This window comes from Stegostoma tigrinum, chromosome 10, assembly GCF_030684315.1.
Source record: "Stegostoma tigrinum isolate sSteTig4 chromosome 10, sSteTig4.hap1, whole genome shotgun sequence".
NCBI classification, from domain to species: Eukaryota; Metazoa; Chordata; class Chondrichthyes; order Orectolobiformes; family Stegostomatidae; genus Stegostoma; species Stegostoma tigrinum.
Window position 1 is genome coordinate 50,044,609 of NC_081363.1, and position 27,962 is coordinate 50,072,570.

Consider the following 27,962-nt stretch of genomic DNA (forward strand, 5'->3'; position numbering starts at 1 on the left):
AAACAGATAACAAAAGTGTGGAGCCGGATGAGCACAGCAGGCCAGGCAGCATCTTAGGAGCACAAAACCCTTTTCTGATGAAGGATTTAGGCCTGAAACGTCAGCTTTTGTGCTCCTAAGATGCTGCCTGGCCTGCTGTGCTCATCCGGCTCCACACTTTTGTTATCTCGGATTCTCCAGCATCTACAAGTTCCATCGCTTTTATTCAAAACAGCACATTTTCAAAATAATTAATTCCTAGTTTTTTTTAAACGAATGACATAACAAAAAGATGCAAGGATAAAGCAAATCACTGCTTTCAAGGCACAGACAGGACACACTCTTCATACGGGGAATTCCACATGGATGGAGCGCGGAATAGGCGCTGCTGATTGGTGAAGCGGGTGCAGGGTTTTGTCCAGTCAGAAGGCGTGTTATTGGTGGTGTGGAGAGGAAAGTTGAGAGTGTGTCGTTGCTGCCGGTAAAGTTCGGTTCGGAATGAGCTCCATTGGCACCGGGGTGAGTAGGAAAATTTTGCGGGCCTGCCTCCTAAATGGCTTAGCAATCAGCTGCGATTTCAGGTTGAGATACTTAACTAAGCGGGACTGGTTTTCAGCCTCCTCCTCAGTTTGGGAGCTAGGCCGCGGGAAACCGGGCGGTAGTTGTGCTTGAAGGAACGTGAGAGGTATCTACTAACGGGCAGCTCGGCTCGGCTTGGCTGGTTGGGTTGGGGCCTGATAAGTTTTCAGCACCTTCATGATGGAGTGGAGACATTGGTTGCGGTGGAACTGCTGAGTCACCGGGAGCCTCCCCAGTCAAAGCGAAAGTATTGGCGAGGGACGAGTTTGGTGGCGGCTTTCGTTTTCAAATGGGGATCTCGGCCGAAAGCGGCTTCCTGCTCGTTCGCTGCTTTTCACGTTGAAAACATCAGCGTACGGGAAGATAGCTGGGTCTTTGACTTTGACATGGGTTTTCTTTTATGACTACGTTGTACATCACTTCATATTGTAACTTCTGCGTTTATTCACATTTGGCTCAGATTGTTTTAAAGTACGTTACCAATTCGTTTAATAATTTTGGATATAAATTCAGGAGAGCCCTATTATCAATTTTTCTCCTCCTTACTCCCAATAGATTTTTCTACAGCGTTGTGAGTTGGTTATCATCCAAGACTAATGAGCAAAAGAAAATAGAAATCAAAAACATAATACTCTTGATGAAATCTGAAATTTTAAAATGCCTGGAAATACTCACCTCAAGTGCATCCAGATTTTAGACATCATCTGTGTAGGGAGTAATGAGAGTTCAGGTAATGTTGACCTGAAACACACACTCCATAGATGTGAGCATTTTCTTGTTGTTAGTTTTTAAAAGAAAATGAAGATCAGGTGTTTGCTGAAAGGGTAACAGTTTATTTGTTTAAAGACTTATGTTGGTTTGCGGTCGTTCTATTTATTTATTAATGTAGTCAGAGTCAACATAAATTTGAGAACGGGAGGTCATGTTTGACAAATTTGCCAGCGTTCTGAGTTGATAAAGGAGAACTGGGAGGTGTAGTGTTTTTGGGTGTCTAGAGGGCATTTGATAAGGTGCTATATAAAAGATTATTGCCATAGATGTTATAGAATCGGTACATTGTGGAAACAGGCCATTTGGCCCAAAAAGTCCACATCAGCTCGCCAAAGACCATCTTACCCAGACCCACCCCTTCGCCCATACACCCTATCCCTGTATTTCCCATGGCTAATCTACCCAATCTGCACATCTTTAGACTGTGGGAGGAAATTAGAGCACCCGAAGGAAACTCGTGCAGACAAGGGGAAAACAAGCAAACCTGAGGCTAGAATTGAACCCAGGGCCCTGGTGCCCCTGGGGCAGCAGTGATAACCACTGAGCCATTATGCTGCCTCAGGTGCATAAGATGGGACCTCATGGTATTAAGGGTAGTGTATTTACACAGATTATGGATTTGTCAACAGAATGAGTGCCACAAGGATCAGCCCTTTTCCCCAATTATTTACTATCTATATTAATGAGTTGGGGGACAGAATGTATTGATTTCGTATTAATACTAAAAAGGTGCGAAGGCATGTTGTGGCAAAGATACAAAGAATCTAGAGGAATCTGGATATATAGTTATACAGCATAGAAACAGACCCCTCAGTCCAACTTCTCCATGCCAACTGGACATCCTAATCTAACCTAGTCCCACTTGCCAGCATGTGGCCTGTATCCCTCTAAATCCTTCATATTTCATACACCCATCACGATGCCTTTTAAATGTTGTAATTGTACCAGCCTTCACTATTTCCTTTGGCATCTTATACCATACACGCACCACCCTCTCTGTGAACTAGTTACCCCTCAGGTCCTTTTTAAATTTTTCCCCTCACCTTGAACCTATGCCCTCAACTTTTGGACTCACCATCTCTCGGATTTCTTGGTTGTTGTTTAGGGACAAAGCATCAATAATCAATCATTTCTAATCTTCTATATTTTCATAACATGACTTGTACTATATTCATTGGAATGTGGTGTTTATGTCAAGGATTCATGAGGAAATGTTCCTTAGCCCTCCTGGCCAGAGTCTGATCTGGAGGATTGTGCTAAACTATCAATGGCTGATGGGTTGAGTGAGTGGCAGAATCTTGCGGATGGACTTTAATGTTAGAGTGGTAGGAAGAATAAAAAAAAACTCTTTTTAAATGGAAGAGACTCCCAAAAAACGTATACTACAGAGGGATCAGGGTGCTTTTGTGCATAAAATACAAGTAGTTTGCATCTGGGTGCAGCATCTAATTAAGAAGGCAAATGGAATTTTGGCCTTCGTTGCTAGGGGATTAGAGTTTAAAAATAGGGAGGCCTTGTAAATGGAAGTAGGGTTTTAGTGTGGCTGTACCTGGGATTTACTGCATCATTTTGGTCCCTGAATATCAGGTGGGATGTACTGGCATGAATAAAATTGATTCCTGGAATGAAGGGGTTGATTAACTTAAGAACAGCTAAATGTATGAGATGCTTAGAGTTCAGAAAAATGATGGTTGATCTTATTGAATCTCCCCAATTGCGTATGTTTTAACAAAGTAGGCGTAGAAAAGTTGTTTCCAGCAGTGGGGTAACTTGAAGTAGGGACATTTATTTAAAACTGAGATACAAGTAAATTTCTTAGTCTAAAGGGTAGTGACTGACAGGAATTCTCTACCTCAGAATTGTGGAAGTTAGATCACTGCAACTAGTTAGTTTAAATATTGAGCATTTGAGGGCAATGAGGAGCTGGCACGTAAGAAGAGTTGATGCCTGGAGCATATCGGCCATGATGTTGAATGGTGGGCAGGCTGAAAGGCCTACTCCTGTTCCTATTTCTTATGTAAGATTGTATGCTCAGTAAGCACAACTTTAGAACAAGTGGAGAGCAAAAAATCATAAACATGGATACAGCTAATAGTGACAAAAGATCATTCAGTCTGTCAAGTCTGTGCCTTGCTATTCTCTATGACAATGCAATTTTTCTTCCTTCGGATAATGATTCAAATCTTATTTGAAGAGCATGATTGAATCTGCCTCCACCGTACTTTCAAGCAGTATATTTCACATTCTAATGACAATACATTTTACATTGAGTTTTGGCCAATATTCTTTGATCTGTGTCCTGTGGCTTTTTGATTCTTCTGCCAACGTGAGGAAATAATGTATGCACCTTTTTTCTTTTCCATCTTTCTTTTTCATCATCCAGGGAGTTCAGGATTTGTTTACCCTACCTTTCTCCCCCGTGGGAATGTGCTTTTTTTAAAGACACCCTATTACTTAGTTAAAGTTTTGCTGTGAATCTTTGACTTTAGTTTTCTTTTTGGAAACATATTCATTCTCGTCCCACTAAACTTTGCTCCCCAATTCTCATTCCTTGTCTTTTTCTGTAGCATGCCTAAACATTGTGATATGATCGTTACAGACACTTGGCTTATTTCATTTCAAAGAACTAGGTCCAATAATGTTTTCTTTTTCGCTTGTTTGGAAGAAAGATTGGAGAAAACCTCTTCAGCACACTCCAACTGCTGCCTGTCTTTGCACTATTACTTGTACTACCCAAGTCTATATTGGAGTTAAAGTTCCGTTTCATAGATACTGTAGCATTTTTGTACTTTTCTGAAATTTCCGTACAAATTGATCCCTCTATATTGTTCATACTAGTGTTTGACAAACTACACTGAACAATGTAATGGCACTTAAGTTTACTTAGCTCTGGCAAAATAGTTCCTTTAGTTGACCCCTGTAGAACACCCTCTATCTCCTTAATACTGTCACAATTCCTACTTTTTGTCCTTCCTTTACCTTTCTCCATCACCTTGTACCCAGAAATATTTAATACCTAGTCTAGCCCTTCTTAGAACCAGGTCCCTCTTGTGGCTACAATATTGTATTTATGTTTTGAAGCTCTCCTTACAGGAGGGTCTCAAAGAACAAAGAAAATTACAGTGCAGGAACAGGCCCTTCGGCCCTCCAAGCCTGCGCTGATCCAGATCCTCTATCTAAACCTGTCGCCTCCTTTCCAAGGATCTGTATCCCTCTGCTCCCTGCCCATTCATTTATCTGTCTAGATACATCTTAAATGACGCTATCGTGCCCGCCTCTACCCCCTTCGCTGGCAACGTGTTCTAAGCACCCACCACCCTCTGTGTAAAGAACTTTCCACGCATATCTCCCTTAAACTTTTCCCCTGTCACCTTGAAATCGTGACCCTTAGTAATTGAGTCCCCCACTCTGGGAAGGGGGGAAGCTTCTTGCTATCCACCCTGTCTATACCTCTCATGATTTTGTAGACCTTGTTATCTTGGAAAGCATTTTAACAGTATAAGTACAGTACATATTTTAAATTTATTTTTACTAAGAATTTGTCTTTGAAATAAAAAGCTTGCATTTATTTAGCAGTTTGACCTGTTGAAGTCCCAAAATGTTTACAGGTAGTGAAGTACCTTTGAAATGTATTCATTGTTGTCATGCAGAAAATTTAGCAGCTGACTTGTACAAGTAATGTTCTATAGTTAGCAGCATGATTAATGAGCAGATTGTCTCTCTGCATTTTGGGTGACTTTGGTTGAAGAATAAAAGTTGACTGTGATATTGCAGAAAAATCCTTTGCTCAACCTTTTTACAAGTGAAATTGCTTTGCTGAATAACATATTTCATGTGCCAAAGAACTTCACAGCCATTTAAGTTCTTTTTGAAATATTTATTGTATTAGTTTTGTTTTAGTCAACCTGGTCAGGTCTGTTGTGACATATCTATGGAACAGCTGAGACTTAACTCTAGGCCAGAAAACTCAGTTTCAAGTATGCTACCACTGCACAAGAGCCCAACAGTATTGTCATGTTGACATAGCCATTTTACATCCTCATAACTTGTGATATGAAAATGTTGGAAATTCTCAACAGGTCAGACACCTGTAGAGTGAAAACATTAACACACAAACTTGCTGACTTTTTGGAACAGAGGGAAGTTAGAAATATCTTACAGATGTTTATTTAGTTTTGATTTCCAGTATCTGTCGAATTTTAATTTAGTTTCTTTGCGATGTTGAGAGGGCTTTGGATGAACTTGCCAGTTCTGTTTTTTCCAAATAGTGTTGTGGCACTTTTATGATTACCTGCGGGTTCTCCATCTTCAAGCAGATGGCTCCATGCTAGTATTAACACTGTAACAAAAGTGTTGCTGGTGATGAGTAGGTTAGATTTCTCTATGCACAGATGAGTAGTTGCAGCAAAGTTATAGCCCCATTGTGCTCTTCAGGCCAGGTTTTTAAAGTTGTGTAAAATTAGTTGATTGCTCAAAGAATATTTCCCCTCATGGGAGAATCTGGAAGTGTGAGGACAGAATATAAGAAATCTTCTAACTTTAAAATTAAAATAATTTCTTCTGAGGGCCTTTTAAAAATGAAATTCACTCCCTCCTGAGAACCAGGAAAATTATTAGCTGTGAATATATTGAGATATTGATGAGGAAATCAATAAAATGGATTGATTGGAGAGATAAAGACGGGTAAGGAAGGTAGAATTAAAGTCAAGATTAAATCAGCTGTAATCTCTTTGAATGGTGGAGCAGATTGAAAATGGCAAAAAGCCTATTAGGGTGTTTTGTTTTGGGGTTTTACTTAATTGTATTCATAGATCTGTATATGGTTCATTTATTGAATATTGGTAATGTGGTATATAGCCGCTGTGATAAAGGTTAAGGCTAAATGAAAGTAGTTCTTCCTGCTGATTACTATCTATTAACTATTACGTACATATAGCTACATGATATCCACAATCATGTTGAGTTTTAATTTTTTTGATTTGAAGAGAAATATAACTAACAAGCTAAGGCATCAATGTGTTGTGATGCAGCATTTGGGCATTTGTGGCCAGAGTAAGACTGCCCCAGGCTGCTAAATCTGCAAGAAATCTCTGCCTCAAGATATCTGGCTCACATTAAACTAGATTGGCAGTAAGAGACATCGACCCACTGAAAAATATAGATTACTGGATTATTTACTGCATCATAAGAAAGCACATGTAGGAATATGTGCAAGAGAAATGTAGTAGCACTTGAGAAGCAGAACCAACAAACATTGCTCCTAGCCAGCGAGTACAAACAATATAAGGTGAAAGGCTGTGGGAAGGACAACCAAAATGGCGATCAAGGCTTGCATACTGTCGGGATTAGAGGACTTTGGAGTGCATGTCCACCACTCTCTGAAGGTAGCAGGGCAGGCGGATAATATGGTTAAGGCTTATGGCATACCCTCGATCTTTATTAGCCGAGGCAAAGAATATAAGAACAAAGGTGCAATAGTGGAACTTTTCATTAAGTTGGGCAGGCCATAACTGGAGTATTGTGGGTGGTTCAGGATTCTGTGTTGATAGGAGGGATGTGATTCCTGAGGAGATTTACTATGATGCCTGATTTGAGGAGATTTAGCTGAAGACTGAGATTTGTTTTCCATGGAGCAGCGGTGCCAGTTGGGGAAGGGGTTCATTGATTCAGATATATAAATTTGAGAGGCATAGACAGGAAGAAATTATCCTCTTGGTGAAAGGGCATAGACTTGAGGGGAAGGTTTTCCCCCCCTCCATCTGGAGGGTGATAGAGGTCTGGAACACCCTGCCTATTACGGTAGATGCAGAAATCTTCTCCTAACATTTTAGTAGTATTTAGATGTGCACTTGTGATGCCAAGGTATACAAGGCAATGGGCCAAATGCTGGAAATAGGATTAGAAAAGTTAGGTGTTTTTTGTTTGGACTAGCCTTTTTTTCTTGCTATAAACATCTGACTCTAGATGAGTATATGATTCAAAAGGGAATAGAAAGGTGTTGAGACTGACATTGAAGTGACTAGATTAAGAGGCATGAATGGAGTAAAAAAAGCAGTGCAGACCAGTTGGGCCAAATGGCCTTTGTGTTGTTCTTCTGATGTAAATGTTTTTGAACTTAATGTCAACTGAATTTACTTGTAAAGCTTATTATTTTTGCAGTATTTATGGCTGTATAATATTTTTAATTTCCAGTATGATTTGTCAGCCTCCACCTTCTCTCCTGATGGGCGAGTATTCCAGGTTGAATATGCAATGAAAGCTGTAGAAAACAGTAGGTAAGGAATTTGTCATTATTGCAGAAAATATTTTCTTGTGGAAAGCTTACATTTTTACAATCTTCAGTGAGATTTAGCTAATCCTTTAGTTATTTGTGCATGTTGATTTTCTTCCTGGAGTATGATGGCATTTAATTAATACTTTTGCCGTTATTCACATGAGAATCAATTGTGAATGCATCAGCTTCAAATGTGACTTTGTCGTTGTCAAATGTGTACTAAATAATAGCAATAAGTTTTCAAGAAGATTTGTAGCTCTGGTTGTGGATGAGGGGTGTGGGCAATCAACTCACTAATCATCCTACCATTCATCAAGGACATTTGAGATGATCACAGAAGGCTCAGACCCGTAGGTATCAGAATAGCCCACACACTGACAACCACTCTACGACAGCTCCTGATGAATGTAAAGGATCCCATACCAAAAACTGGAGTAATAGACAAAATGCCATGCAAGGATTGAGAAAAACCCTACATAGGCCAAACTGGAAGAAAATTGACAATACGGATACGTGAACACCAACTAGCCACCAAGAGACATGACTAGTTCTCACTTGTCTCACTACACATGGACAACGAGGGACACATTCGACTTTGACAACACCACCATAATTACACAAGCCAAACAGACTTGCCAGAGAATTCCTGGAGGCCTGATATTCCAACTGGAATTCCTCCAACAAACATTAAATTAGACCCTATGTACAAACCATTGAGAAACAGAACCGGAAGTAATACCAACCATTGCAGCAAACCAAGGCATATGAATAACAAGTGGGACAAAGCATCGATGCTTCACTGGAAGTGCACTGATGTTACCTAGCAGGGTAACAAAACATTTGCAACCAAACCCGCTGGCTCAGTGAGCATGTCTACATCCTCAATAGCAATAAATCAGAGTTATTCACCATTCACCCATACCTCTATCACATGTCTAGAAATGAAGTAGCCTTAAGGCCATGATACATAAGTTCCATGGTTTAAAAAAAATTACATATATTTAGAAGTAATAAAGCAGAAATGGTTATAAACTGAGAATTCAACCCTCTAACTGCACAAGTGTTTGTGATCATTTCTACTTCACCTTTCTCTTATTGAATTCAGTATTTAATGTATTGTTTCAATTTAATTTCACAGCACAGCTATTGGGATAAGGTGTAAAGATGGAGTAGTGTTTGGAGTAGAGAAATTGGTCCTTTCTAAACTATATGAACAGGGCTCCAACAAACGCATATTTAACATCGATCGTCATGTAGGAATGGTAAGATTTTATAAACAGGCTTACCCAAAAATGCCATTTATTTTTATTTGTTTTAATTTCACTCAAGCTTTGTAGCTCAAGAAATTTGTTGTACACTGACGTAGTGTACAAAGATCTCTTCTGTAGAAAGAATAGATACTGAATGGATCATTGCATATTATAACAATCTTACTACAACGGTGTATCTGTATATTTTGATTTCAGTGTTTTAAGTGGACATTAGTATAAGCAACATTTTCATTTTGCAGGCAGTTGCAGGTCTTCTGGCAGATGCACGGTCCCTTACTGATATTGCAAGGGAAGAAGCTTCCAACTTTAGATCTAATTATGGATATGATATTCCACTGAGGGTATGAGATCTATTTAGCACTATTTTATTTCAACTTTAAATATTTGTAAATGTAAATTGCACAACATGTCAGGAGATTAAGCTTTAGTATTTAAGTATAGAACAATGGTCTGTGCATAAATCCACCTTTAAATTGCTCAGTGATTTTATTTTGTGCCATATCACCACACACTATGCTGACATGGAACTAATTCACCATTAATTCACTATCCCTGGGGCAAAACCGTGGAACTTCTCTTTAACAACACTGTGGATGTACCCACACCACTTGGACTGTAGCTGTTCAAGGGCAGCCACCACCACCACCTCAAGGGCAATTTGAAATGAGCAATTTGAGACAGACAATCAGTGTTGGTCTAACTGGTAATGCTCCCTTCCCACAAATCAGAAATTTTAAAAAAAAGTTTAATGAAATAGATTGTCTTTGGCTAGAATTTTACAATTTAAGGTAGGAGCAGAAAGGAATTGGATGAAAATAGGCACAATGAAAGAAAAATAAACTGAGTTTGTTGACTTGCTTGCTGAACTGGCATGTTCTCATTCTGACATTTCATCACCATGCTAGGTGACATCATCAGTGGAGTCTCTGATTTGAAGCGGTGTTAGAACATAGAACAATACAGTGCAGAACAGGCCCTTTGGCCCTCAATGTTGCACCAACCTGTGAACTAATCTAAGCCCCTCCCCCTACATTATGCCATCATCCATATGCTTATCCAAGGACTGTTTAAATGCCCCATATGTGGCTGAATTAACTACATTGGCAGGCAGGGTGTTCCACACTCTTACCACTCTCTGAATAACGAACCTGCCTCTGACATCTGTCTTAAATCTATCACCCCTCAATTTGTAGCCAAGCCCCCTTGTACAAGCTGAAGTCATCATCCTTGGAAAAAGACTCACTGTCCACCCTGTCTAATCCTCTGATCATCTTGAATGTCTCTATTAAATCCCCTCTTAGCCTCCTCTCCAATGAGAACAGACCCAAGTCCCTCAGCCTTTCTTCATAGGACCTGCGCTCCAGACCAGGCAAAATCCTGGTAAATCTCCTCTGCACCTTTTCCAATGCTTCCACATCCTTCCTGCAATGGGGCGACCAGAACTGCACGCAATATTCCAAATGAGGCCTCACTGGCGTTTTGTACAGTTGCAGCATGACATCACGGCTCCGGAACTCAATCCTTCTACCAAGAAAACCTAACACATCGTAAGGTGCCTTAACAGCACTATCAACCTGGGTGGCAATTTTTAGGGATCTAAGTACATGGACACTAAGATCCCTCTGCACATCCACACTACCAAGAATCTTTCCATTGACCCAGTATTCTGCCTTGCTATTATTCTTCCCAAAGTGAATCACCTCACATTTATCCACATTGAACTCCATTTGCCACCTTTCAGCCCAATTCTGCAGTTTATCCGAGTCTCCCTGCAACATTCTTCCACACTGTCCACCACTCCGCCGACTTTAGTGTCATCTGCAAACTTACTAACCCATCCACCTATGCCTGCGTCCAAGTCATTTATAAAAATGACAAGCAGCAGTGGTCCCAAAACAGATCCTTGAGGCACATCACTAGTGACCTGACTCTAGGCTGAATATTTTCCATCAACCACCACTCATTGCCTTCTTACAGAAAGCCAGTTTCTAATCTAAACTGCTAAATCTCTCTCAATCCCGTGCCTCTGTACTTTCTCCAATAGCCAACCGTGTGGAACCTTATCAAAGGCTTTACTGAAGTTCATGTACACCATGTCAACTGCCCTTCCCTCATCCACATGCTTGGTCACCTCAAAAAACTCAGAGGTTTGTGAGACACGACCTGCCCTTGACAAATCCATGCTGACTATCTCCAATCAAATTGTTGCTTGCTAGGTGATTATAAATCCTATTTCTTATAATCCTTTCCAAAACTTTTCCTGCAACAGATGTAAGGCTCACAGGTCTATAATTACCTGGGTCATCCCTACTGCCCTTCTTGAACACAGACACAACATTTGCAATCCTCCAATCCTCTGGTTCTAAACCTGTAGACAAAGAGGACTCGGAGATCAAGGCCAAAGGCTCCGCCACCACCTCCCTAGCTTCCCAGACAATCCTCGGAAAAATCCCATTTGGCCCAGGGGATTTATCTACTTTCACACCTTCTAGAATTGAGAACACCACCTCCTTACTAACCTTGATCCTTTCAATTCTAGTAGCCCGTAACTCAGTCATCTCCTCTACAATATTCTCCTGTTCCTCAGTGAAAACAGATGACAAATAGTCATTTAGCACCTCTCCCATCTCCACAGGGTCCACACACAACTTCCCACTTCTGTCTTTGACTGGCCGTATTCTACCCTAGTCATCCTCTTATTCCTCACATACCTATAGAAAGCTTTAGGGTTCTCCTTTATTCTACCTGCTAATGTCTGCTCATGTCCCCTCCTTGCTCTTCTTAACTCTCTGTTTAAATCCTTCCTAGCTAATCTGTAATTCTCGCCTCATCTGAACCATCTTGTCTCATCGTCACATAAGCCTCCCTCTTCCGCTTAACAAGAGATACAATTTCTTCAGTAAACCCTGGTTCCCTTATCTTTTCACTTCCTCCCTGCCTGACCGGGACATACCTTTCAAGGACGTGCAATATCTATTCCTTAAACCAGCTCCACGTTTCGATTGTCCCCACACCCTGCATTTTGCTAACCCATTCTATGCCTCTTATGTCTTGCCTAATCGCATTATAATTACCCTTGCCCCATCTACAACTCTTGCCCTGTGGCATGTTCCTATCCCTTTCCATCGCTAAAGTAAACATAACCGAATTACGGTCACTTTCTGCAAAGTGCTCACCTACCGCTAAATCAAATATCTGGCCTGGTTCATTACCAAGTACCAGATCCAGTGTGGCCTTCCCTCTTGTCGGCCCTTCGACATACTGTGTCGGGAAACCGTCCTGCACACATTGGACAAAAACTGACCCATCCGATGTACTAGAGTTATAGCATTTCCAGTCGATGTTAGGGAAGTTAAAGAATCCCATATTGACCACCCTGTTCCTTTCACTCCTGCCTAAAATAGTTTTGCCAATCCTCTCCTCCACATCCCTGGAACTTTGCGGAGGCCTATATTTTAAAAAAAAACTCCCAGCAGTATTACCTCTTCTCTCCTGTTTCTGACCTCCGCCCATACCACCTCAGTAGACGAGTCCTCATCAAAAGTTCTTTCAGCTACCGTTATACTGTCCTTGACTAACAAAGCCACACCTCCCCCTCTTTTACCATCTTCCCTGATCTTAATGAAAGATCTAAACCCTGGAACCTGCAACATCCATTCCTGACCCTGCTCTATCCATGTCTCCGAAATGGCCACAACATCGAAGTCCATGCTGCAAGCTCACCTGCCTTATTCTGGATACTCCTGGTGTTGAAGTAGACACACTTCAATCCAGCTTGCTGTCTGCCAGCACACTCCTGTGACAGTGAGATCCTGTCCATGTCCGCCCTACTCTCATCCTCCTGCGTACTAGAACTACACCTCAGTTTCCCATCCCCCTTCTGAGCTAGTTTAAATCCACCCGAATAGCACTAGCAAATTTCCCACCCAGGATATTAGTGCCTCTCTGGTTCAAGTGGAGACCGTCCTGTTTGTTCGTCTACTCCACTTGGAATTTATATACCTGGTCCGTTATGGTGAGTAATGTCCTTTCCAGTTTTGGTCTGTATGGGTTTGTATATGGCATTCAATTCTATGTTTGTTGACTGCGTTACGGGTAGAGAACCACGCCTCAAGGAATTCCCGTGGGTGTTCATGATTGGCTTGGGCTGCTATGGATGTTATGGAATTCCTAGAGGCATGGTTCTCTACCCGTAATGCAGTCAACAGACATATAGAATTGGACCCTGTACACCAACCTATACAGATCAAAACTGTAAGGGACGTTACTCACCATAATGGACCGGACAGTATAAATTCCAAGCAGAGTAGAATAACAGTGTTGTCGGAGGCTCCGCTGATGATGTCACCTAGCATGGTGACGAAACGTCTGGATGAGCAAGTCCACAACCTCACCCATAACCCAAGCTACAGATCTTTGCCAAAACTCTAGAAAAATAATCTGGCCAATGCTAAGATCTCTGTAGTCAATATTCCCTCTAAGATGCACAACTGCAGCAAGAGGCCATGCACAAGAGGTGGTCACTTCTGGCTTCCACACATGCTATTGCGCACAGACCTGGGAGGGCTGTGCAGCAACTGGAGAGTATAGGTAGTGAATATATGACAATGAGCCTTAACGTTTTAGTATTCAGTAAAGGAAAGAAGGTAGTGAAAAGGGATGAGAAGAAAGGAATGACATTTCGAAAAGTTCACTACTTATGATTGTTATTTATGTCTGGCAAGTACTTTTAGACAGAGGTTGCTGGATATCAGTGTGTGGGGCTGGATGAACACAGCAGGCCAAGCGGCATCTTAGGAGCACAAACGCAGACGTTTCGGGCCTAGACCCTTCTTCAGAAAAGGGGGATGGGGAGAGGATTCTGAAATAAATAGGGAGAGAGGGGGAGGCGGACTGAAGGTGGATAGAGGAGAAGATAGGTGGAGAGGAGAGTATGGTTGGGGAGGTAGGGAGGGGATAGGTCAGTTGGGGAGGATGGACAGGTCAAGGGGGCGGGATGAAGTTAGTAGGTAGGAAATGGAGGTGCAGCTTGAGGTGGGAGCAGGGGATAGGTGAGAGGAAGAACAGGTTAGGCAGATGGGGACCAGCTGGGCTGGTTTTGGGATGCACTGGGGGGAGGGGAGATTTTGAAGCTGGTGAAATCCACATTGATATCCTCCCAGCCCTCAATACCACCCTACTAACCTCCGGATACTAAGCATCATCCTCTGACACTTCCGCCATCTATAATTTGACCCCACCACCAAAGACATTTTTCCCACCCCAACCTTGTCTGCCTTCTGGAGAGACCACTCTTTCCGCGACTCCCTTGTCCGCTCCATACTCCCCTCCAACCCCACCACACCCGGCACTTTCCCCTGCAACTGCAGGAAGTGCTACACTTGCCCCCACACCACCTCCCTCACCCCCATCTCAGGCCCCAAGATGACTTTCCACATCAAGCAGATGTTCACCTGCACATCCACCAATGTGGTATACTGTATCTGCTGTACACGGTGTGGCTTCCTGTACATTGGGGAAACCAAGCGGAGGCTTGGGGACCGCTTTGCAGAACGCCTACGCTCAGTTCGCAATAAACAACTGCACCTCCCAGTCACGAACCATTTTAACTCTCCCTCCCATTCCTTAGATGACATTTCCATCCTGGGCTCCTGCAGTGCCATAATGATGCACCCATAGGTTGCAGGAACAGCAACTCATATTCCGCTTGGGAACCCTGCAGCCCAATGGTATCATGGTGGATTTCACCAGCTTCAAAATCTCCCCCCCCCACTGCATCCCAAAACCAGCCCAGCTCGTACCGGCCTGCCTAACCTGTCCTTCCTCTCACCTTTCCCCTCCTCCCACCTCAAGCCGCACCTCCATTTCCTACCTACTAACCTCATCCGGCCCCCTTGACCCTTCCGTCCTCCCTGGACTGACCAATCCACTCCCTGCCTCCCCAGCTATTCTCTCCTCTCCACCTGTCGTCTTCTCTATCCGTCTTCAGTCCACCTCCCCCTCTCTCCCTATTTATTTCAGAATTCTCTCCCCATCCCCCTTTTCTGATGAAGGGTCTAGGCCCGAAACATCAACTTTTGCGCTCCTAAGATGCTGCTTGGCCTGCTGCGTTTGTCCAGCCCCACACTTTATCTTGGATTCTCCAGCATCTGCTGTTTCCATTATCTCTTGCCAGACATAGATAGACATGTGCAAGAGTGGGTTATGCCTTTTGAACATGTTCCCTGCTGGCATTGTGCCAACTTGTATTTCAAAAATGGCAGCTTTGAAAAATAGTTCCTAATAACCACAGGACTCTACCACTGGAGGGAGCCAAGAATTTGGGCTGGAGGTTGCAGATTACACTAATGGGTTATTTACTCAACCGACATTATCATTATCATCATCTCTCATTTTTTGTAACTGAAATTTTCTAACCTATAAAAGAGTGAATTGAGCTTTATCAATTTTACAATATTTTTCTTAATAAAACAGACCAAACAGATTGACAGAATCAAATTGAAAGTTTTCTGGAAAAATTTGAAGTTTTGTATGTTTCCTGATTTTCCTCCATTACCCACCCCATTCAAACAATAGTTTGTAAAAGTTAAGTAAAAGCTGAATGAAAGGCAATGTATTTAAAAATCTGAAGCATCAATTACATGTATTTTGTCTGTTTATCCCTGTAATTTGAGTCTATAAGCAGAAAATTTGTTGTACTTGGTACGTTCTCAAAGATTTTGCAAGTGTTTTAAAAGTTTATCATTTACTAAATTTTTAAAATGCAAATTTTATGTTTGATAGTAACAAGGTCTTCGGGCAAATGTAGAATAGTGATGTAATGGAAGGCTATCACAAGTGTTAAGTTTTGTTTTAATTTTTTTCCCCCTTTAGCATCTGGCAGACAGAGTAGCAATGTATGTCCACGCTTACACATTGTATAGTGCAGTGCGGCCATTTGGAAGCAGGTAATTCTATTGTAAAATTTATTGCTAGCATTCTGAAGACTATATTTTATACAGTTACTCTAAGGTGTGGGCTTGTGGGAGAGAAGAATATGAATGAAGATGTTGAAGATTGTGTGGAATTATAGATTCCTGTTGACTATTAACGAAATGTGCAAGCCGTTGACATTTTGTGCTATGTCAAACATTTTGCATTACTTACATAGAATGAATTAGTAGCAAGAGTACACCGTTTGGCACCTTGAGCCTGCTTTGCCTTTAAGTTTGTGGCCTTAAGTCGTCTTTTCTGACTTGTCAATGAAGAATCCATCGAACTCCATGCTAAAAATTAATGACCCTGTATTCACTCCTGCCTAGGGAAGAGAACTTCCCAGCTTCTGACAGAAAATATTTCTTATCTCCATCATAAATGTGAGCTCTCATTATTTTTAAACTCTCTCTTAGTTCTGATCCCCTTGTTAGGGGCACATGTTCTCAGCATTCATCCTGTCAAGTTGCCTCAGGGTTGTCTTATCTCAAGAAGTTCATCACTCATTCTTCTAAACTCCGATGATACAAACCCATTATATCCCACCTTCGCACTAGATAACCATTTCAGCTCAAGAATCAGTTGAGTGAATCTGCTTTGAACTGGTTCTAATGCGATTCTTCAGATTTATGAAGAAAGGTCTTGACCCAAAATGTCAACTTTCTTAATCTGATGTTGCCTGGCCTGCTGTGTTCCTCCAGCATCAGCAGTTCTTGCTATCTCTAATGTGATTGTATCCTCCCTTAAGTAAGGAAACCAAAACTGTATATTGTACTCCAAATGTGGCCCCTCAGCCTGTACAACTGTAGGAAAATTTCCCTATTTTGATAATTTAATTCCCTTTTTACTTTAAAGGTCTTCATTCCATTTGCCTTCTCATAATTTGCTTCAGTTGCTTGAGAATCATGCATCTGACAGATGACATGATGCTGCAGAATTCTCCATTTGTCTTCATTTGGTCTTTCTGCCAAATCAGAAGTTCACATTTTCCAACATTGTGCTATTTCTGCCAAAATTTTTCTCCACTCATGTTTCTAAATGCCTTTTTGCGGATTTTTTTCTGTCATTTTCACACTTTACCTAAGCCATACTGGCCCAGATTTCCTGATGACCAAACAGTCATTGTGTACGCATAGATAGGAGTTGTTCCCGGGAATCTTGCAGAATGCCATAGCAGCACACTCAGAAGGAATGAACCAGGAACTGAAGATTCTTTTGGGCAATTCCTCTTTTCCTGGAACCATTCGATGTCAGAATTGAGGGTTCTAATGAAATTAAGTAAATAAATTTAACTTTTCCTTAGTAACTATTAAATGCATGGTCTAACTCCAGATTATATATTTTGTTCATACAACTCCAAACACCACCCCCACCCCCAAGAATATTTGTGACCCCCTGCCACCCGTCACTCCAGACTATAAGATTTTCTTTCTAGCTAGCTTTCTTTCATATTTTAACTTTACCCTCACACTTGTTTTTAACAATTGTGTAATGTCATGACCTAGTCAAAATCTTATTGTTTTCTTTGAAAACATGACTGAATTGCACACTTATGATCATTTTACTATGTGGTCATTAATTAATTGTATTTGATTGTACACTTACCAGGAGCCTGCTATGGTTCTAGAACATGCTGCTCAAATAACTTGTTCTAAAAACACTCCAGACTACCATTACAATTTCATCAAATTTTATATGTAATTTAAAATCACCCACTATTGCTGTACCTTTTCCTAAATGCTCATTGTTTCTTTTGGTGTACCGTCTTTACTGTAATTGCTGTTGGGCTTCTATTAACTACTTTTTCAAAAGTGACTCTAACTTAACTATTTGTTATTTGTACTCATCTATTATACAAAATGACCTTTAAAACAAAAGCCATCTTTTATTACTATGCAAATGTCACCTTTAACAGAGCAACTCCACCATATTTTCCTAGTTCCTTACCCTTCCAAAATTTCCAGTACCCTTAAGAATGCATGCCCTATGTTTGATCAAAGTACAGCCATGACTTTGTAATGGCTCAGGTCATACGTATTTATTTCTGTTTGAGTTGATAATCCATCTGTTGTCATGAATATTACACTGATTCCGAAAATCTTCGGTTCTGTCCATTTTACTAATCTTACAACCTCTGGCCTTTTCTTCCACTGCACTCTTAGTTTGTATGCTTTCTCTTCCTGGCAAATTCTTGTATTACCGTTATCGCTGTCTTTATCTCTTGCATTGTCCCTTTCCTTTCACTTGTCCATTATATGATCCCTCTCTCAACTATTTAGTTTAAAGCCCTGTCTATTAGAATTATTCAACCTGCCAGAACACTGTTCCCAGCGTGGTTCATTATGGGCCTATCCAAAAGGTACAACAACTGTTTTTCCCAGTATTGAATCAAATACTATTTCTCCTCTTCAATCTTGGAGGCCTGCATTAAACTTCCTAATCTTGCTTGCCCTTTCCCAATCATCTGCTCAGCTGTGTAATAATCTAGAGCTCATTACCTTGAAGTTTCCTTTTCAATTTTAGCCCTCAGTTGCTCATATTCCTAAAGAGGACCTGTCTCCCAGTAAGAGTCAGTTATACAGCACAAAAGCAGACCCTTCGGACTAGCTCGTCTGCACCAATCAAATGTTCCTACATTGATCTAGTCCCATTTGCAAGCATTTAGTCATTATCTGTCTCAACCTTGGCTATTCCTGTGCTTGTCCAGGTGCCATTTTAAATGTATTATTGTACCTACCTCCACCATCTCTGGCAGCTCATTCCATACATGCACCACTGTCTGTGTGGAACAAGTTGCCTTTTCGGGTCCCTTTTAATTCTTTCCCCCCTCAACTATGCAGATGGTTCATTCCAGCATGGACCACAACACGTAGATAGGTCTCCTCCCTCCTCCTGCAAGTTCCTGGCCAGCCTGGTGTAGGTGTTCTGAACCCATGCACGCAGTCAACTGAACTGTCAGTACCCCAGACCATTGAATTGCTTCCTGTATTATAGTGCAATGCTATGTTTTAATCATCTGCTCCGTAGTCACCACTCTTACCTCCTCAAGAACCTTCAATCTGTTGAATGATTGCAGAGGCTAAGTCTAATATGCTTCTACTTTCACTATCTTCATATTTGCTTTCTGTCACACCCTCCTATCCCTAACCATGGACTGAATTAGGAAGATCCTCACCTCCAAGGTGTGCAGTTGTCTCATGGTACAAAGTGTATGGGTCACTTTACCCCTCCAGCTATAGGTGTCCAACTCAGATTTTAGCTGATTAATTCTGAGCCCGAGTTTTTTTAAGCCCTTGGGATTGCTTTGGTGTTAATGGATGTCCATGTACTGTACCTGTAATACATCAGCTGCCAAACCATTTTTACATTTTAATTAATGAATTAATTTGATTAAACTACTTCAAGACCCACTGGTGTTTATTTTATTTCAAATAATTTTCTTCTTTCCCTCTGTTGAAATTCTGTAGGTTACGTCAAATAAGGAAAACTCCCCACCCAGTCACCTGTCTACTTCCTTGTGAGGCCACATGTTTTCTTTCTGGCCATGGACCATGAACCTACAGACTGGAGCTCTTGCAATCTGAACTATTTATAATTGCTGTCTCACTCAGTTCTCATGCCCATTTTCTTTTGTGCTCGCCACTTTTACATCTCCTTTGCTCTTGCTGTAAAGTAGCTTTACCTGCACTGTTTATACCCATTGTTAATGGGTACCTTTTTTATTGAAGGTGAAAATCTGTGCTGCAAACTTGCTTAGAAATTTTGTTTCGTCGTAGCTTTATAATGGGGTCTTATGATCAAGATGATGGAGCTCAGATGTACATGATTGACCCTTCAGGAGTGTCCCACGTAAGTACCTATCCATGAACATGATGCCTAGCTGACTTTTTCTGTAATTTACTGTCAGCAGACTATAAGAAATAGCTTTAAAGCAAGTTAGTAAATACTAATTAAACTTCCATAACTTTAACAGGCTGTTACTTAGTTATGGGACAAATTTGCATAATCATTACTTCAAAACTAAATTGTCCAGTATTGAATATCTTAAACTGGTTTGACATGGAGTGATTGCATCACATCATGGCTGGGTAAAATTTGGCTTCCTGCTTCACCTTGCTTAATACAGTTTTTTTGTTGGATCCTGACACCAAATTTACATTGCAGATTTATTGATAGTATGGTAATTGAAATAGTGCAATTATGCTGCAAGAATGGCACTATGTTTAAACATTTAGTTTGTTTCATCACAGAAATTAGTGCACACCCATCTGAACTCTTACTTCACTTGAGGTGTAGGCAGCTTGGAGGTTTGTTAGAACAGGGATAGATTATTATCCTGGTAACTGTCTGTAATCTGTTCCTTGCAAGATAAATGGGCTCGACTAAGCTGCTATTTGATACACTTCTTTGGTCTTGGAAAATTGTTTACTATGTAACTTCTTGTTAATGACTGATTTTCTTTTTTCTGCATTTATACTGGAATATTTCATGGTTAGAATTTTGTTTATCTTGGTAGGGTTACTGGGGTTGTGCAATTGGAAAAGCTAAAGAAGCTGCAAAAACAGAGATTGAGAAGCTGCAGGTAAGCCATAAATCTGAAATGAATTCAATGTAACGAAATGAAAGGAAGGCATATAGTAACAAACTACTGAGGTGATGTTTTGGGCATATTTTTGTTGAGTTGGATTGGCTTGAAGGAAGATTATTTTGGTTGGATTGTGATGATGTTTGATCTTGATGCAAGCTGCAGTTTGAAGGTGTTAAAAGTATAATATGGGAGGGTGTGAGAGAGAGAGAAATTATTGAACCATCTGGTTTGGATCAAGATTTCTTTTTGGTATTAGTAAGACAAACTTGAACAACTCATAATAATGAAAACATATACCCAATCCAGCAGATTTGTGTTTAACAGTGAGGTAATTTTATTATGCAGAAGATGATAAAATGATAACCAAAGCTATTTACACAGAACAGGTTTAAAGATTTGGAAACATTTGGTAAAATACCAACCAGTTAATCCTAAAAGCATTCCTTTACACTCTTTATATTCCCTTCTCGTGATGTGTTGGGCTTAATTCAAGTGTGGCTTCGATTCCTCAGATGGAGAATCTGAGCTTCAAATTCATATCTTCAGGATTGCAACAAAACACTTCTGGTCTCGAAGCTTCAAACAAAACTGCTTGTGCTGAAGTAGTCCATTTCTTCACCGTTCTAAACCATCTCCCCTTTATCCTGGGCAACTGTTTTACATGTTCAACTTCAGCCAAGACCTCTGCAACCTGCTAAACAAACACCAAAGCTTATTTCCAAGGTAGAGGGTATTTCCTCTAAGCAGAAAAATTGATCTCTGATCTTCAATGCTAAAAAAACTTAATGCACAACCTTTTATTGTTTGATTTGTATAATCGCTTCCAATGTAAACAAATTTCAATTAGTCTCCAAAAACACACAGCTATTGTTTTGTTTTAAAAAAAATCACTTACTGAAATACCCCTAAGCTCACCGGTAAAATACCTTAGTGGGCACAGACCAAATCTAAAAGCCACTTTTTTTTAAAAAATCCAAATAAAATACAGAAATCACACTGCTTATGTAACATTACCTTTTTTGTCAAAGGCATCTCTTATGGAATAAATGCAGGAGACTTATTATAGGAGATATGAAGAGGCTCTTTGCAGCTTGTGCACAAAGGTTAATGTTGCTGATAATGACCCCAATACTACATTAAGAATACATACATTAAATTTTTTCATTTTAAAATGGCTTTCGTAAATATTAGTAACACTCCCGTGATATTGATTACACGTGTACCATAACAATGGTTTGCTGTTGAGGGGAACTGTGCTTAAGTTGTCTGTCCTTTTGAGGCTAGTGTTTAATTACAGTATGTAAGTGGCCTGAGTTTCGTTGATTTGAAATTGTGTTTTTGGTTTTTAAATATTGAGAATGTATATCTGTTCTCTACATAGCAAATACATAACTATGTATCATTTTGTCAACTTTGCTACAAATTGATAATGGAAATCAAACAGTATTGTATGGCTATAATGTAATTACTCCCTCTTAGCAGCAGAGGTTTTAAAATGTGCACATGAAAGTTTCCACGAAGAATTCTAAGTCAATGTATGACTTCAAAACAGGCTGAATTACAAGTGTGCCCTGGTCCAATTGTTTGGATCTTTAAATTGAGTTACATTTGATAAGGCACTTGCGTGTCGGTACTCAATCAATGAGGTTGTACTGAAGATTCACTATTTGCCCTCACTCCACTGCTTTTACAGATGAAAGACATGACTTGCAGGGAAGTGGTTAAAGAAGTTGCAAAAATGTAAGTTTATAATTGGTCAAGATTGATTAGAAATGCTTTGCTATATTTAAGGTTTCTTTGGTTAAACAGTCTTGATGTCTGATACCAATTCAATGACTAAATGTCATAGGATACTCCATAGGATTTTTTTCCTCCTTTTCTCCCTTCCTGTGGGCACTACTTTAAAAATGCAACATTTTTGATCCATTATTCAATATGCAAGCTATTAGAGGCTATGATTGACATTACAGAGCAGAGCAAAGACACTTTGTGACAGCTTGCTTATATTACTATCTTTCTAATAATAATAATAAACACTTTAAAGTTTTAGCTATGATCTGTGGGTGAGGTTGTTGACTTGATTGCTGAGCAGGCTTGTTTTTAGTGACAGAACATCCGAACATGTTAAGTGAAAACATCAGTGGAGCCTCCAATTGAAGCGATGTTATTCTACTCCACTTGGAATTTATACTGTTTGGTCCATTATAGTGAGTAGTATCACTTCCGGTTTTGTTCTGTAGGGCAATCCTACGTTTCTCTGGGGTCCAATTCTATGTTAACTGCATTATGGGTGGAGAACCACGCCTGAGGAATTCCCATGCATACCTATGTTTGGCATGGGGTGCTACGGTTACATTGTCCCATTTAAATTTGTAGGGATTAAATTCACAAGAATTAACAACAATCGGCTTGTGTGTTGTTGTCAGAGTTGAATGTATAACGAACGGAGTTCCAAACCTTGGTATACAAGAAAGCAGTCCACGCTGACCAACTTCAACAGCAACCACTCCAACGTCCACAAACCAAGCTGTATTAGGACACTATTTAAACAGGCTACCACTCACAGCAACACACCAGAACAATGCAAGAAAGAGTACGAGCACTATACAAAATCTTTGCTACGAACGGATATCCCGTAACTTCATCCACAGATGCCAACAAAACAGAACAGAACAGGAGGACACAATACACCCTCATTCTTGCTGTAGGGCAATGTAAGTATCAGAACTAACATGAGACTCCTAAGACCACTAGGAATTATGGTAGCACACTAGCCCATAGCCACTATGACAAAAACATTGGAGTAAAAGACCTCATTCCCACAACATGCAGAACCAATGTAGTTTATAAAGTACCATACAACAACTACCACAAACATTATATCGGATAGACAGGAACAAAACTACCATGAAACTTGCAGAACAAATTTTCCTTTATCAGTACCCTCCGACAGTGAAGGCCATCAGTTTAACTGGAACAAAGTAACTATTATAGCCCAAGCCATACATGGTCTTGCATGGGAATTCCTAGAGGTATGGTTCTCTTCCCCCACCTGCCCTTACTTCAATCAACAAACACATGGAAATTGGATCCCATATACAAACCCATACAGAACAAAACTGCAAATGGTACTGCACACTATAATGGACCGGAGAGTGTAATTTCCAAACCGAGCAGAACATCGCTTCATCGGAGGCCTCATTGAAAACGTCACCTGGCATGGTGTCGAAACGTAGAATGAAAACAATGAAAGAAGTCAGTCTCAATATTAAGCACTTCTAGATTAGAATTCTAATCATTTTGATAAAACCTTGAGTAAATTTACTTCTCCATTTTTTCCCCTCACTTATCTCCTTAATTACATCACAAATCTGGCCTTGTATCCATGTGTATTAAAAAGCAGTAACTCGACACTGATCAGGAGTTGGAAAGCTGGGTTTTTTTGTCTTTTTTTTAAATAACCAAGGTGTTTAGGTCAACTTTTCGACTGCTTGGGTCTCGTGGTCAAAGTTGGGACATGCCTAATCTTCGCAGCAGTACTTTCCACTGGATAAGTCCTTTGGGAGAAGGGAAACACATAATCCAGTTTTTCATTGACCTAAGTGCTAGTTGGAACTTGATAGGATTGAACTGGCATAATCTAATTTAATAGTCAGTACATAAGAGGGAGGGGGGGAAAAAAACCCATATTGTGCTTTAGCAAGCACTTTGATCTAAGGGAGTCAGGGTTTTAGTCTAGCTAGGATTTAAGAGAACATGCTATTTTTACAGAATGTGAAGACTCTTGAAGTGGAGCAATGCTCCAATTTTAACCTTGGGTGTGCAGCAGCAAAGAATCATTCAAGAATTCTTCCCAGTCACAAATGACTGTGGGAGGTGAAAACTTGCTACTACTGGCATGTTCCGGGTTTAAGTACAATTTATAAGAATAGATATTTGCTTTGTATGAAGGAGTTTTTCTTCCTGATAAGCAACATCAGTTTTTACTTTCAAAACAGTACAGGGTATGATGTGGTGGGAGAAACACATGGTTTCAGAAACACAGTGGCTCCTAGCTGGAGTAATCAGTACTTTGTTTTAATAAAAAATACATGTGAAATCTAATTTTATAAGGACAAAACATAATAGGAGCAGGATGAGTACATTTTGTCCCTTCAAGCCTTGCTGCTTAAGGCCACGACTGATCTGCCCCGTGCCTCAACTCCTCTTTTGCGCCAGCTCCCTATAGCCTCCAGGTACTCAAAAAAACACTGCTTCGTCAATACTTGCAATGAGTTAGCCTCCACAATCTCAGGCTTGGAGAATTCCAAGCATTGACAACCCTGTGGGAGAAGTAATTTGACATCTGTTTTAAATGTGTATTTGAGTACAAGAGGTCAGATCCAATGCATGAATGACATTAACCTACACAAATTACATAGAATATTATGTTTTTTAAAAAAGTATAAATTTTAAAGCAGCCACAGCTTGATTTCAGAGGCTATTGATAATTGCATGCTAATCAATGACAAAAAAGTGGTGTTTCAGTTTTAAGTTCTTTACTATTAACTGTCTAGAAGTTAATATTTTATCAAAACAGTGACTTTTTTGCATTCTTTAATTCCAATTAGTTACTAGGATTCAGTGCTGCTCTTTGGCAATGTGAAATTTTGCAATTTTTAAAAACTGTACCATTTATTATTTACTCTTCAGAATCTACATTGTCCATGACGAAGTTAAAGATAAATCCTTTGAGTTGGAGTTAAGCTGGGTTGGAGAAAGTAATGTCTTCTCTTTTCTAATTCTAAAAGTTGTGTAGTGATGTTTTGATAACTTGTGATTTAACATCGACATTAATTTTGACTTGTTTTTTTCCCTAACATGGTCAATTTTAATTAATATTTCTTTTGACTGTTTCCATGAAGGACTTGTTTACAATCTGTATGAAAAAGTACTGATTTAGCAGTTGTTGCCCATCCCTAAATTGCCTAAGGTGGTAATAGTAAGCCACCATCTGAAATAATTGAAGGTTCCTATGTTACTATGGACTGCAGTGCTTTTAGGGAGTGAGTTCCAGGGTTTTAGTCTAATGACAGGGAAGGAATGGTGATTTACTTCCAAGATCAGACTGGTGTGTGGAGGACATCTTGCAGGTTGTATTCCCATGCCCTTCAACTAGGCAGTAAAGTTCACGAGACGGAGTGGTAATCTTTAGTTAATGCTACATGATATTACCAAAGCTGTACGGTTGGCAGCACTGCAGCCTCATAGCGCCAGGGACCCAGGTTCAATTCTAGCCTCAGGTGACTGTGGAGTTTGCACATTCTCCCTGTGTCTGTGTGGGTTTCGTCTGGGTGCTCTGGTTTCCTCCCACAGTCCATGGATGTGCAGGCTAGGTGGATCGGCCGTACTAAATTGCCCAGAGTGTTTAGGGGGATGGGTCTGGTAGGATGCTTCAAGGGACAGTGTGGACTTGTTGGGCCGAAGGGCCTGTTTCCACACTGTGGGGAATCTAGTCAGTAAAGGCTTTTTAAAAACAGTTGCAAATTTCCTTCCTGAAGCCAGACTTTAATTGTGATCAAAAACTAAGTTAAGGCTAACTTGTACCCACTTGCAGTCTCAATTCAGTGATGTGAGTTCAAACCGATGATGCACTAGGATTGATCTTCTGGCAGACTGTCACCTGATGAGCTAGTACAGGCCTCCAATATTCCAAACTGCTATTAATTCATCAGACAACTAGCACATAAGTATGCTTGAAGGACGTGCGATTCTTCAACCTCTGTACATTATTCAAGAAGCCACCGGCTTGTAAGATTAAGTGGTTAAAGCAGGGAGCTAACTTCATTGTAAGCTCATGGACACTTGACTGTTTTGATTATTTACTTTCTCACAACATGCTTCCTGTAAAGCTCTGTTCCATTCTCCTGGTTTTTCCCTTGTATCAAGTCTGATTTGAGAGCTTGCATATGTCTTCCTATTTCCTCAACCAGGTATTCCCCTCCTTGTGACAGACATAATCAAGAGCCCTGGCTATTCTACTTTGTTATTTTTTTGCTCATCCCCTGAAAACTTATGGTGGCATTCCCCTAGTCCTTATCCTCTGTCCTGCTAGGTCACTATTTTCAATAGATCATTTGTCATTGCCACTTTCATTTACCACATCTTTATCACCAGCCAAGGCTCCACAATCAGAGTATCTCAATTTACTATTGTGTTTGTATGTCTGACTGCAGTTTTCCTAAGTAGAATCATAAATCCATCCAGTGTGGAAACAGGCCCCTTGGCCCAACAAGTCCAGACTGACCCCCTGAGCATCCCACTCAGAACCATCCCCCTAATCTATGCAACCTTGAACACACTGGGCAATTTAGTATTACCAATCCACCTCGTTTGCACAACTTTGTGGGAGGAAACCCATATAGACACAGAATGTGTGAACTCCGCAGTTGTCAGAGGGATCTTGGGTCCCTGGCAGTGAGCCACCATGCTGCCCTCGAGGAGAAAGTGCATTTCCCTGGCCAGAATACCAGGCAGAATAAATGCAGACTGGGTCTCTGGTTTGCTGAACATATGTTTATTTCAAATGCATAAATTTGTTTCTAGTTATGTCATAATTCCCTACTTTTGTCCTTGACCTTCTGCAGGGCATGAATGAAGCTTAATTCAAACTGGAACAGTACCTCTTTCAACTGCTCATGTCAAATTTCTGGACTCTTGAGGCCAACTGTTTTAGATTGTAACCTTTCTCCTTTGTACCATTGCATGTTCATATTTTGCTAACTTTCTTTTCTTGTATTCCACATTTGGATGGCTGTTATTTAGCCACTTGTACTTCCCCTAGATGTCTTTTTTTGTTTCTTTACGTACCCAGCGACTACGTTTTGACTTGGTGCTATATCTTTTATTTTTAATCTCTTCTGCCTGCCCCAACCCTATTAGTCTTTTCTAAATCACCCCTACCCTGTACTTGTTCAACCTACTTAAATTACTTCAAGGGACCAGTATTAGTACACTTACCAAAAAGAATTATGCAAGTTATGTACACTTTGTGACAGACATCATAATTGTGGAGAAGGGAAGTAGGATTGAAATGCAGACTTTAATACTTTTGTAACTTAATACTTGTCTTCGCAGTTACAAAAGGCAGACATGAGCTCGTACCTAAAGACATCAAAGAGGAAGCAGAAAAATATGCCAAAGTAAGTGGAAAAACTTGTAATTTCCATAATGTAGCTTTTTCATTCACAATTTGCATAATACACTCCCCTCACCACACTTATTTTTCATCCTTAGGAATCACTTGAGGAAGATGATGAATCTGATGAAGACAACATGTAATTAGTTTCATTTACAATATACAATACTGTTTGAAACAGCTGCATTTTCAAAACAAATGACTATCAAGTTAACTTGTTTTCTAATGTATGTAAATTTGAACTTTACAAGATGCTGTAAAAATGGATCTGAGGTCAATTTAATATGCCTATTATCAGTGACCAAAATAAAAATCGTACCTGTTAAGTTATTTAAAAATAGTATTTTGTGT

At 40.3% G+C, this 27,962-nt stretch overlaps 1 protein-coding gene and 1 long non-coding RNA gene across 3 annotated transcripts in view; one reads left to right on the forward strand and one right to left on the reverse strand.

Annotated features, from left to right (window-relative positions):
* Positions 1-366: 366 nt before the first annotated feature.
* On the forward strand, positions 367-27,949 carry psma3 (proteasome 20S subunit alpha 3). Its single transcript, XM_048537409.2, has 11 exons — positions 367-498; positions 7,522-7,604; positions 8,742-8,865; positions 9,114-9,215; positions 15,748-15,821; positions 19,623-19,695; positions 20,363-20,428; positions 22,128-22,174; positions 25,127-25,194; positions 27,551-27,615; positions 27,710-27,949. The coding sequence occupies exons 1-11, from the start codon at positions 478-480 to the stop codon at positions 27,752-27,754; spliced, it is 768 nt and encodes a 255-aa protein (XP_048393366.1). The 5' UTR covers positions 367-477; the 3' UTR covers positions 27,755-27,949.
* Positions 20,754-27,962, reverse strand: part of LOC125455433 (uncharacterized) — a 46,904-nt gene continuing 39,695 nt past the window's right edge. The window contains exons 2-3 of one of the 2 annotated variants that reach the window (XR_007248242.2): positions 27,434-27,577; positions 20,754-21,125 (exon numbers count right to left, since the gene is read on the reverse strand). This is a non-coding gene — a long non-coding RNA (uncharacterized LOC125455433). Of the gene's footprint in view, positions 21,129-27,433; positions 27,578-27,962 lie in introns of both variants that reach the window. The other variant, XR_007248243.2, reaches the window with a different exon arrangement.

Coding starts and splice junctions, on each gene's coding strand:
- psma3 (XM_048537409.2), top strand. CDS start 478: ATGAGCTCCATTGGCACCGGG. Junction 9,216..15,747: donor GATATGATATTCCACTGAGG/GTATGAGATCTA, acceptor TTCCCCCTTTAG/CATCTGGCAGACAGAGTAGC. Junction 22,175..25,126: donor GTTAAAGAAGTTGCAAAAAT/GTAAGTTTATAA, acceptor TTTACTCTTCAG/AATCTACATTGTCCATGACG.